Here is a 12926-nt window from a genome sequence, read left to right as displayed (position 1 = left end):
GTTGATGCCAGTTCATTGGATATATTTAAGAGGGAGTTAGATATGGCCCTTACGGCTAAGGGGATCAAGGGGTATGGAGAAAAATCAGGAAAGGGGTACTGAAGGAATGATCGGCCATGATCTTATTGAATGGCGGTGCAGGCTTGAAGGACCGAATGGCCTACTCCTGCACCTATTTTCTATGTTTTTATGTCTATGTTTCTATGCTGCACAGGAGGGCAGGAAAAAGAGTGGGAGAGCTATAGTGATAGGGGATTCGATTGTAAGGGGAATAGATAGGCGTTTCTGCGGCCGCAACCGAGACTCCAGGATGGTATGTTGCTTCCCTGGTGCAAGGGTCAAGGATGTCTCGGAGCGGGTGCAGGACATTGGAAAGGGAGGGTGAACAGCCAGTTGTCGTGGTGCACATAGGTACCAACGATATAGGTAAAAAAAACGGGATGAAGTCCTACGAGACGAATGTAGGGAGCTTGGAGCTAAATTAAAAAGTAGGACCTCAAAAGTAGTAATCTCAGGATTGCTACCAGTGCCACGTGCTAGTCAGAGTAGAAATCGCAGGATAGCCCAGATGAATACGTGGCTTGAGGAGTGGTGCAAAAGGGAGGGATTCAAATTCCTGGGACATTGGAACTGGTTCTGGGGGAGGTGGGACCAGTACAAACCGGACGGTCTGCACCTGGGCAGGACCGGAATCAATGTCCTCAGGGGAGTGTTTGCTAGTGCTGTTGGGGAGGAATTAAACTAATATGGCAGGGGGATGGGAACCAATGCAGGGAGAGAGAGGGAAATAAAATGGAGGCAGAAGCAAAAGATAGAAAGGAGAAAAGCTAAACGGCACGGCAGAGAAACCCAAGGCAAAAAACAAAAAGGGCCACATTACAGCAAAATTCTAAAGGGGCAAAGTGTGTTAAAAAGACAAGCCTGAAGGCTCTGTGCCTCAATGCGAGGAGTATTCGGAATAAGGTGGACGAATTAACTGCGCAGATAGCAGTTAATGGATATAATGTAATTGGCATCACAGAGACATGGCTCCAGGGTGACCAAGGCTGGGAACTCAACATCCAGGGATATTCAACATTAAGGAAGGGTAGACAGAAAGGAAAAGGAGACAGGGTGGCGTTACTGGTTAAGGAGGAAATTAATGCAATAGTAAGGAGGGTCATTAGCCTGGATGATGTGGAATCGGTATGGGTGGAGCTGCGGAATACCAAAGGGCAGAAAATACTAGTGGGAGTCGTGTACAGACCACCAAACAGTAGTAGTGAGGTTGGGGACAGCATCAAACAAGAAATAAGGGATGTGTGTAATAAAGGTACAGCAGTTATCATGGGCGACTTTAATCTATATATTGATTGGGCTAACAAAACTGGTAGCAATGCGGTGGAGGAGGATTTCCTGGAGTGTATTTGGGTTGGTTTTCTAGACCAATATGTCGAGGAACCAACTAGAGAGCTGGCCATCCTAGACTGGGTGATGTGTAATGAGAAGGGACTAATTAGCAATCTTGTTGTGCGAGGCCCCTTGGGTAAGAGTGAACATAATATGGTAGAATTCTTTATTAAGATGGAGAGTGACACAGTTAATTCGGAAGCTAGGGTCCTGAACTGAAGGAAAGGTAACTTCGATGGTATGTGTTGTGAATTGGCTAGAATAGACTGGCAAAGGATACTTAACGGGTTGATGGTGGATAAGCAATGGCAAACATTTAACGATCACATGGATGAACTTCAGCAATTGTACATCCCTGTCTGGAGTAAAAATAAAACTGGGAAGGTGGCTCAACCGTGACTAACAAGGGAAATTAAGGATCATTTTAAAACCAAGGAAGAGGCATATAAATTGGCTAGAAAAAGTAACAAACCTGAGGACTGGGAGAAATTTAGAATTCAACAGAGGAGGACTAAGGGTTTAAGTAAGAGGGGGAAAATAGAGTACGAGAAGAAGCTTGCAGGGAACATAAAAACTGACTGCAAAAGCTTCTCTAATTATGTGAAAAGAAAAAGATTAGTGAAGACAAACGTAGGTCCCTTGCAGTCAGATTCAGGTGAATTTATAATGGAGAACAAAGAAATGGCAGACCAATTGAACAAATACTTCGGTTCTGTCTTCACGAAGGAAGACACAAATAACCTTCCGAATGTACGAGGGAACAGTGGGTCTAGTGAGAAGGAGGAACTGAAGGATATCCTTATTAGGCAGGAAATTGTGTTAGGGAAATTGATAGGATTGAAGGCCGATAAATCCCCGGGACCTGATAATCTACATCCCAGAGTACTGAAGGAAGTGGCCTTAGAAATAGTGGATGCATTGGTGATCATTTTCCAACAGTCTATCTGGATCAGTTCCTATGGACTGGAGGGTAGCTAATGTAACACCGCTTTTTAAAAAAGGAGACAAAGAGAAAACGGGAAATTATAGACCGGTTAGCCTGACATCAGTAGTGGGGAAAATGTTGGAATCAATCATTAAGGATGAAATAGCAACGCATTTGGAAAGCAGTGACAGGATCGGTCCAAGTCAGCATAGATTTATGAAAGGGAAATTATGCTTGACCAATCTTCTGGAATTTTTTGAGGCTTTAACTAGCAGAGTGGACAAGGGAGAACCAGTGGATGTAGTGTATTTGGACTTTCAAAAGGCATTGACAAGGTCCCGCATATGAGATTGGTGTGCAAAATCAAAGCACATGGTATTGGGGATAATATACTGACATGGATAGCGAACTGGTTGGCAGACAGGAAGCAGAGAGTCGAGATAAACGGGTCCTTTTCAGAATGGCAGGCGGTGACTAGTGGAGTACCGCAAGGCTCAGTGCTGGGACCCCAGCTTTTTACAATATACATTAATGATTTGGATGAAGAAATTGAGTGTAATATCTCCAAGTTTGCAGATGACACTAAGCTGGGTGGCGGTGTGAGCTGTGGGGGGATGCTAGGAGGCTGCAGGGTGACTTGGACAGGTTAGGTGAGTGGGAAAATGCATGGTAGATGCAGTATAATGTGGATAAATGTGAGGTTATCCATTTTGAGGGCAAAAACACGAAGGCAGAATATTATCTGAATGGTGGCAGATTAGGAAAAGGGGAGGTGCAACGAGACCTGGGTGTCATGGTACATCAGTCATTGAAAGTTGGCATGCAGGTGCAGCAGGCGGTGAAGAAGGCAAATGGTATGTTGGCCTTCATAGCTAGGGGATTTGAGTATAGGAGCAGGGAGGACTTACTGCAGTTGTACAGGGCCTTAGTGAGGCCTCACCTGGAATATTGTGTTCAGTTTTGGTCTCCTAGTCTGATGAAGGAGGTTCTTGCTATTGAGGGAGTGCATGGAAGGTTCACCAGACTGATTCCAGGGATGTCTGGACTGTCATATGAGGAGAGACTGGATCAACTGGGCCTTTATTCACTGGAGTTTAGAAGGATGAGTGGGGATCTCATAGAAACCTATAAGATTCTGACGGGACTGGACAGGTTAGATGCGGGTAGAATGTTCCCGATGTTGGGGAAGTCCAGAACCAGGGGACATAGTCTTAGCATAAGGGGTAGGCCATTTAGGACTGAGATGAGGAGAAACTTCATCACTCAAAGAGTTTTTAACCTGTGGAATTCCCTGCTGCAGATAGTTGTTGATGCCAGTTCATTGGATATATTCAAGAGGGAATTAGATATGGACCTTACGACTAAGCGGATCAAAGGGTATGGAGAGAAAGCAGGAAAGGGATACTGAGGGAATGATCAGCCATGATCTTATTGAATGGCGGTGCAGGCCCGAAGGGCCGAATGGCCTACTCCTGCACCTATTTTCTATGTTTCTATGTTTCTCCCCAGTCACACATTCTCCCCAGTCACTCTCTCTCCCCAGTCACACATTCTCCCTAGTTACTCTCTCCCCAGTCACACACTCTCCCCAGCCACACTCTGTCCTCAGTCACAGACTCTCGACAGTCACACTCTCTCCCCAGTCACACACTCTCACCAGTGACATTCTATCCCCAGTCACTCTCTCCCGTCACACACTCTCCCCAGTCACACACTCTCAACAGTGACATTCTATCCCCAGTCACTCTCTCCCCAGTCACACACTCTCCCCAGTCACTTGCTCTCCCCAGTCACTCGCTCCTCAGTCACACACTTCCCATTCAGTCTTCCCAGTCACACTCTCCCCAGTCACTCTCCTCAGTCAATCTCTCTCCCCAGTCACTCTCTCTCCTCTGTCATTCTCTCCCCAGTCACACACTCTTCCCCAGTCACTCTCCTCAGTCACTCTCTCCCCAGTCACTCTTTCCCCAAGCACACTCTCCCCGGTCACACTCTCCCCAGTCACACTCTCCCCAGTCACTCTCCTCAGTCAATCTCTCTCCCCAGTCACTCTCTCTCCTCTGTCATTCTCTCCCCAGTCACACACTCTTCCCCAGTCACTCTCCTCAGTCACTCTCTCCCCAGTCACTCTTTCCCCAAGCACACTCTCCCCGGTCACACTCTCCCCAGTCACACTCTCCCCAGTCACTCTCCTCAGTCAATCTCTCTCCCCAGTCACTCTCTCTCCTCTGTCATTCTCTCCCCAGTCACACACTCTTCCCCAGTCACTCTCCTCAGTCACTCTCTCCCCAGTCACTCTTTCCCCAAGCACACTCTCCCCGGTCACACTCTCCCCAGTCACACTCTCCCCAGTCATTCCCTCTCCCAAGTCACACTCTCCCCTGTCACTCTCTCCCCAGTCACACTCTCTCCCCAGTTACTCTCTCTCCCCAGTCACACTCTCTCCCCAGTTACTTTCTCCCCCCAGTCACACTCTCCCCACTCACTCTCTCTCCTCAGTCACTCTCTCTCCCCAGTCACTCTCTCTCCCCAGTCACTCTCTCCCCAGTCACTCGTTCTCCCCAGTCACACTCTCTCCCCAGTCACTTTCTCCCCAGTCACTCTCTCCCAGGTCACACTCTCTCCCCAGTCACACTCTCTCCCCAGTCACACACTCTCCCCAGTCACACACTCTCCCCAGTCACTCTCTCCCCAGTCACACACTCTCCCCAGTCACTTTCTCCCCAGTCACTCTCTCCCAGGTCACACTCTCTCCCCAGTCACACTCTCTCCCCAGTCACACACTCTCCCCAATCACACACTCTCCCCAGTCACTCTCTCCCAAGTCACACACTCTCCCCATTCACTCTCCCCAGTCACACTCTCTCCAGTCACACACTCACCCCCTTCACACTCTCTCCCCAGTCACTCTCTCCAAGGTCACACTCTCTCCCCAGTCACTCTCTCCCCAGTCACACACTCTCCCCAGTCACACACTCTCCCCAGTCACTCTCTCCCAAGTCACACACTCTCCCCAGTCACTCTCCCCAGTCACACACTCACCCCGTCACACCCTCTCCCCAGTCACACTCTCTCCAGTCACACACTCTCTCCAGTCACACACTCTCCCCAGTCACACTCTCTCCAGTCACACACTCTCCCCAGTCACACACTCTCTCCAGTCACACACTCTCCCCAGTCACACCCTCTCCCCAGTCACACACTCACCCCCGTCACACTCTCTCCCCAGTCACACTCTCTCCCCAGTCACTCTCTCCCAAGTCACACACTCTCCCCATTCACTCTCCCCAGTCACACTCTCTCCAGTCACACACTCTCCCCAGTCACATCCTCTCCCCAGTCACACACTCACCCCCGTCACACTCTCTCCCCAGTCACTCTCTCCCAGGTCACACCCTCTCCCCAGTCACACCCTCTCCCCAGTCACACTCTCTCTCCAGTCACTCTCTCTCCCAAGTCACTCTCTCCCCCCAGTCACTCTCTCTCCCCAGTCACTCTCTCACCCCCGTTATATGCTCTCCCCAGTCACTCCCTCTCCCCAGTCACTCCCTCTCCCCAGTCACTCTCTCACCCCCGTTATATGCTCTCCCCAGTCACTCCCTCTCCCCAGTCACACCCTCTCCCCAGTCACACACTCACCCCCGTCACACTCTCTCCCCAGTCACTCTCTCCCAGGTCACACCCTCTCCCCAGTCACACACTCACCCCCGTCACACTCTCTCCCCAGTCACTCTCTCCCAGGTCACACCCTCTCCCCAGTCACACTCTCTCCCCAGTCACACTCTCTCCCCAGTCACTCTCTCCCAAGTCACACACTCTCCCCATTCACTCTCCCCAGTCACACTCTCTCCAGTCACACTCTCTCCCCAGTCACACCCTCTCCCCATTCACTCTCTCTCCTAAGTCACTCTCTCACCCCTAGTCACACCCTCTCCCCAGTCGCTCTGTCCCCAGTCACTCTCTACCCCCGTCACTCTCTCTCTCCCCAGTCACACCCTCTCCCCAGTCACTCTCTGTCCCCAGTCACATCTCTCCCCCCAGTCACTCTCTCTCCCCAGTGTAACCCTCTCTCCAGTCACTCTCTCTCCCAAGTCACTCTCTCCCCCCAGTCACTCTCTCTCCCCAGTCACTCTCTCACCCCCGTTATATGCTCTCCCCAGTCACTCCCTCTCCCCAGTCACTCCCTCTCCCCAGTCACTCTCTCACCCCCGTTATATGCTCTCCCCAGTCACTCCCTCTCCCCAGTCACTCTCTCTCCCCAGTCACTCTCTCACCCCCGTTATATGCTCTCCCCAGTCACTCCCTCTCCCCAGTCACTCTCTCCCCCAATCACTCTCTGCTCAGTCACACACTCTCCCCAGTCACACTCTCTCCAGTCTATCTCCACCTTAAATATATTCAATGACCCAGCCTCCACAGCTCTCTAGGGCAGAGAATTCCACAGATTTACAACTCTCTGAGAGAAAAAATTCCTCATCTCAGTTCTAAATGGACGACCCCTTATTCTTAAACTATGCCTTCTAGTTCTAGATTCCCCCACGAATGGAAACATCCTCTCTGCATCTACCTTGTCGAGCCCCCTCTGAATCTTACATGTTTCGATAAGATCGTCTCTCATTTTTCTAAACTCCAATGATTAGAGGCCCAACCTGCTCAACCGTTCCTCATAAGTCAACCCCATCATCTTGGGGATCAACCTTGTGAACCTTCTCTGAACTGCCTCCAATGCAAGTATATCCCTCCTTAAATAAGGCAACCAAAACTGTACGTAGTACTCCAGGTGTGGTCTCACCAATGCCCTGTGCAGTCGTAGCAGGACTTCTCTGCTTTTATACTCTAGCCCCTCTCATATGGTCGAGGTTTGGATAGCTTAGCTCCATGTGGGCAAGTGTAGCGAGAGCAGTGGGCAGGTTTATCAGATGTTACACCCTTGGGTTGCCATGATCTTTTTTTACTCTGAGCCTCTGAGCCCAGTAGCTCCCTACGTGTTTTTACCTGCCTTGCTAACTCGGTACAATTTGTAGTATTGAACGAAGAATCTTATTCTGATCATTTCAGCAAGTGGTTCCCTGCTGTGCTGTCTCGGGATGTTCCTTGTGTTTGGAACGTGCAAGAATAACATTACACTGGTCTTGCCTTCAACTGCCAAACACATTTCTTAAATGGTAACAGAAAACATATTTTTACAGTCGAGTGAGCTCTCTGTTGTAATAGAAAATAAGAAATGGTTTGCAGCTTCTATGTTGTGCTGTGATGTGATACAATTTCTTGAATGGCTCTTTTTCCTTTTCTTGCCAACTAAGGTTAACTCACTGAACTGAGAAAGACAAGCTGATAAGCTATTTGGAAACAGTTGCATGACACCACACGAACCGCAGCGGTTCAAGGCAGTGGCTCACCACCACCTTCTCGAGGGCAATTAGGGACGGGCAATAAATGCTGGTCTTGCCAGCGATGCCCATATCACAGGATCAAATAAAAAAATAGAAGGATAAGAGCGGATGTTTGCTATCTTTGATTGTACGATTCAAGCGACATTAGCAGCACTTTGAGCAATGCAGAAATGTAGTTGAGGTATTACAAGCACCAGTGTCAAAGGTAGTAGTAAGGGAAGAGAAGAGCACCAGAAATCGAATAACAGTACTAAACATTTAAGTATTTCAATATATTTAAACTAGCACTGAAGAATGTCAATCATTAGTGGAAGTTTAATCGGTTTAGAGTACGGAATGGTTAACTTAGAAGAATCATATTTGTCTGCCAAAACCCATGAGACTGGGGAAGGGCCTGGCACTGACTGCAGCGACAGTCAGCCCTACAAACGTGACTCTTTTTTTATTACACGATGAATGCATTCAGCCTGGGGATCTGCCCTTTGCACCATTCGAAACAATCAAAGCACCAAATGAATCAGTCATCATGCGCCCGACAACCTTTGGTACTGCTCACCTCACATGCATTTTGAGTGTGCACTTACTTTCAGATTCTCAGAGTGTTCCACATTAAAATAGAGATTTTTTTTTAAACTTAGAGAAACTACTTTAGAACAGCCACACTTTTGAAAGCTCAAGTCTTCCAAATCCCGCTGGTTCTTCACACGGTGATATGCAGTGTCTGTAACGCCTGAAGGATAATACTGTAGCAATTCATGCAAGATGTGCAGGTCTTCATTGTAAAGGCCGAGATTTAAACCGTTCTTATCCTCTCGGAAAGGGGCATGGTGTCTGGTCTTGATGATGGCTTTGTCTGTGACCTTTCATAGAAACATAGAAACAGGTGCAGGAGCAGGCCATTTGGCCCTTCGAGCCTGCACCACCATTCAATATGATCATGGCTGATCATGCAACTTCAGTATCCCACCCCAGCCTTCTCTCCATACCCCTGATCCCTTTAGCTGTAAGGGCCACATCTAACTCCCCTTTGAGTATATCTAATGAACTGGCCTCAACAACTTTCTGTGGCAGAGAATTCCACAGGTTCACAATTCTCTGGGTGAAAAAGTTTCTCCTCATCTTGGTCCTGAATGGCTTACCCCTTATCCTTAGACTGTGACCCCTGGTTCTGGACTTCCCCAGCATCGTAAACATTCTTCCAATGACTCCACTCACTCTTCATCCAGTGGATCAGTCATTTCCACTGTTCCATTCTGACAAGTTACAAGTGGCTACAGGCACTGTCTCTGAAAGCAACGAGCCCTCAGTGACTCCAACAAAGGAGACTTCTAGTTGCAGAGGCAAATCATGGGTCTTCTGTACTGCAAATAGATCAGTAGTTGGCTAAATAGTCATCGAACACCAGTGCTCCTTCATACCAGTGAAACGTTGAGGAATAGGGCCAATGCTCAAGGGTTATACAGATGTTCACAAGGGGTAAACACCACAGAAAAACATAGTGGATATGTGCACTAAACCCAAATGCTGCATGCATTCAAACTATGAATAACATTATTTTACCTTTAATATACTGAATCATTCGACCCATCGTGCCTGTGCCAGCTCTTTGAAAGAGCTATCCAATTAGGCCCACTCCCCCTGCTCTTTCCCCATAGCCCTGCAAATCTCTCCTTTTCAAGCATAGATCCAATTCCCTTTAAAAAGTTACCCTCACCATCTGACAGAATAAAGTTTATGAAGCACCACTCTGGTGAATATTCCGCATCGGGTAGTCATGTCCTAATGGCAGGGATCCACCCCGAAATACTGTTCCACAGATACTAGCAACCCTTGGCTTTCTTTCTTCCCATGTGTATCTGGACATCATCATAGGCAGTCCCTCGGAATCAAGGAAGACTTGCTTCCCTCTTAAATTGAGTTCTTAGGTGGCTGAACAGTCCAATACGAGAATTACAGTCTCTGTCACAGCTGGGGCAGACAGTGGTTGAAGGAATGGGTGGGTGGGCAGTCTGGTTTGCCGCACGCTCCTTCCGCTGCCTGCTCTTGCTTTTTGCATGCTGTTGGCGACGAGACTCGAGGTGCTCAGCGGATGCACTTCCTCCACTTAGGGTGGTCTTTGGCCAGGGATTCCCAGGTGTCGGTGGGGATGTTGTACTTTATCAGGGAGGCTTTGAGGGTGTCCTTGTAGCATTTCCTCTGCCCACCTTTGGCTCGTTTGCCGTGAAGGAGTTCCGAGAAGAGCGCTTGCTTTGGGAGTCTGGACAGTATGTTTGCCATCACACCTGTGCTCTCCCGGCAAGGGTTACTTATCAGGTGCAAGAAAAGTGTCTGATTCTCCCCCTCCCTCCTCTCGCCCAGGGGCTGCTGAGGTCAAGTGTAACGATAATAGGTGCAAAAGAAGAGAGCAAAACGAGTCATAATTCAGCTATTCCATTTGCTTTTTTTGTGCTTGAAGGTGATCACTGAGCCTCGTGTGACTGCAGATCAATACATTGCGTGTTTTGGCACTTTCTGCAGATGCGGCTGACCCGAAAGGTGTCGGTGTGGCCGGTTGGATTGGTGGGCGGACGGCGCTATGAACGGCCTCTGGTGGAAGGGGGCCATGTGGTGGGCTGGTACACAGGCTGGAGGCCAGACAGACCCTTCGCTATCGACATGGCAGGTAAGCTCCAACACTCAATCGCACTGCATGGTCCAGATGACGGAGCGAGCTGTTCCGATTTTTAATTCCGACTTTCACTGGTATTGCAGGAATGGGTTTTAGTCGACTCTCACATTGACTCCATGACTCATTGCAGTCAATGTGACAGCTTCATATCATATTAATGCTACATTCACCGAGCAGAGTTAATGCACTTTAAAAAAATAACTATGTAATTGCATACAATTACATACCTTTATGGATGTAAAGCAACTTGACCCAACATGTGTGGAAAGCAGGTACCATTCAGAAAGTAGGTCAGTTATCTGCTTAATGTGCTTTTAACATATGAACGTCTGGCAGTGTTTTTGTGGCATAGGAAATATGTAAATCCAATCATTTTAATTCAATGAAAGAATGGAACCACTGTAAACCTGAGCTGTCTATCAATGGTTTGTGGTGAAAGTGAAGCAGGCAATGAGTGGAGCCTGGAATTGTTTAGCTTTCAATCCATTGAAGATGCAGATAAAGAATTTGTAGTTTTAATAGGCCCAAGTTTCGGGTCGCGCCTAGAACAGCGCAGCCCCGACCTGGACGCCCGTTTTTCGCGCCACAAAGTGCGCCTAAAAAAAACTTACAGATTCTCCGGCTCCCTGCTGCTCCTCTAGAGTCGGGTGCGGCGCAGCACGAGCTGTAAGGGGCGGAGCTAGGTCCCTGCGCTGAAAACAGTGCCGGGACCTCTGCACATGCGCGCTACAGTGGGCACGCATGTGCAGTAGCTCCAGGCGCCCGAAACTGTGTGGGAGGGGCCCGAAGCACGCAGCCCCTAGCCCTGGCCGAATGGCCTCACTGGGGCTGCGTGTATAAGGCTGCCGCCCACGCCCAGCTCCCGCTTTCCCCCCCCCCGCCCCCGCACCCCGCCCCCGGACTGGACCCGACCTGCGCTCGCCTCCCACCACCCGACCTGACCTCCCTCTCCCTCCCTCCCTCCCCCACGACCCGAACCGAACCAACCTCCCTCCGCCCCCCCCTGACCTGACCCGCACTCCCGACCCCGAACCGCGCTACCCCCGACCCGACCCGCGCTCCCGACCCCGGACCACAGACCCGACCCGACCCAAGCTATAAATCTGGTGCTGGGGACAGGCCTTGCCCGAAGTCTTGGGCCCGGCCCGTTCAGCCTCCCTCACCCTTCTCCTTTCCCACCCCCCCTCTCCTCCCCCCCTCTCCTTTCCCCCCCCTCCTTTCCCCCCTCTCCTTTCCCCTCTCCTTTCCCCCACCTCTCCTTCCCCCCTCTCCTTTTCCCCCTCTCCTTTCCCCCCCTCTCCTTCCCCCCTCTCCTTTTCCCCCTCTCCTTTCCCCCCTCTCCTTCCACCCCTCTCCTTCCACCCCTCTCCTTCCACCCCTCTCCTTTCCCCCCCCTCCTTTCCCCCCTCTCTTTTTCCCCCCTCTCCTTCCCCTCCTTTCCCCCTCTCCTTTCCCCCCCCTCTCCATCCCCCTCTCCGTTTCCCCCTCTCCTTTCCTCCCCTCTCCTTTCCCCCTCTCCTTTTCCCCCCTCTCCCTCCCCCTCTCCTTTTCCCCCCTCTCCTTTCCCCCCTCTCCTTTCCCCCCTCTCCTTTCCCCCCTCTCCTTTTCCCCCTCTCTGTTTCCCCCCTCTCCTTTCCCCTCTCTCCTTCCCCCTCTCTCCTTCCCCCCTCTCCTTCCCCCCTCTCGTTTCCCCCACCTCTCAGTTTCCCCCCTCTCCTTCCCCCCCTCTCCTTTTCTCCCCTCTCCTTTCCCCCTCTCCTTTTCCCGCCTCTCCTTTCCCCCCTCTCCTTTGCCCCCCTCTCCTTTGCCCCCTCTTCTTTCCCCTCTCTCCTTCCCCCCCTCTCCTTCCCCCCCTCTCCTTCCCCCCACTCCTTTACCCCTCTCCTTTCCCCCCCTCTCCTTTCGCCTCTCTCTTTCCCCCTCTCCTTTCCCCCTCTCCTTTCTCCCTCTCCTTTCTCCCTCTCCTTCCCCCCCTCTCCTTTCCCCCCCTCTCCTTTTCCCCCCTCTCCTTCCCCCCTCTCCTTTCCCCCACCTCTCCTTTTCCCCTCTCTTCTTCCTCCCCTGTTTTTCCCCCTCTCCTTTCCCCCTCTCCTTTTCCCCCTCTCCTTTCCCCCTCTCCTTTTCCCCCCCTCTCCCTCCCCCTCTCCTTTTCCCCCCTCTCCTTTCCCCCCTCTCCTTTCCCCCCTCTCCTTTTCCCCCTCTCCTTTCCCCTCTCTTCCCCCCTCTCCTTTCCCCCCCTCTCCTTCCCCCCTCTCCTTTTCCCCCCTCTCCTTCCCCCCTCTCCTTTCCCCCACCTCTCCTTTTCCCCTCTCTTCTTCCTCCCCTGTTTTTCCCCCTCTCCTTTCCCCCTCTCCTTTTCCCCCCTCTCCTTTTCCCCCTCTCCTTTCCCCCTCTCCTTTTCCCCCCCTCTCCCTCCCCCTCTCCTTTTCCCCCCTCTCCTTTCCCCCCTCTCCTTTTCCCCCCTCTCCTTTCCCCCCTCTCCTTTCCCCTCTCTCCTTCCCCCTCTCTCCTTCCCCCCTCTCCTTCCCCCCTCTCGTTTCCCCCACCTCTC

General features: G+C 50.9%; 1 protein-coding gene across 1 annotated transcript in view; it reads left to right on the top strand.

Annotated features, from left to right (window-relative positions):
* Nucleotides 1–12926, top strand: part of b3gat2 (beta-1,3-glucuronyltransferase 2 (glucuronosyltransferase S)) — a 161320-nt gene that overhangs the window by 114652 nt on the left and 33742 nt on the right. The window contains exon 2 of the mRNA XM_070884318.1: nucleotides 10225–10369. Within this exon, the coding sequence (XP_070740419.1) occupies nucleotides 10225–10369 (145 nt within the window). The remainder of the gene's footprint in view (nucleotides 1–10224; nucleotides 10370–12926) is intronic.

Source organism: Pristiophorus japonicus, chromosome 7 (assembly GCF_044704955.1).
Source record: "Pristiophorus japonicus isolate sPriJap1 chromosome 7, sPriJap1.hap1, whole genome shotgun sequence".
In the NCBI taxonomy this organism is placed as follows: domain Eukaryota; kingdom Metazoa; phylum Chordata; class Chondrichthyes; family Pristiophoridae; genus Pristiophorus; species Pristiophorus japonicus.
Note: the sequence above shows the minus strand (reverse complement) of the source record. Positions and strands in the feature narration are given on the sequence as shown.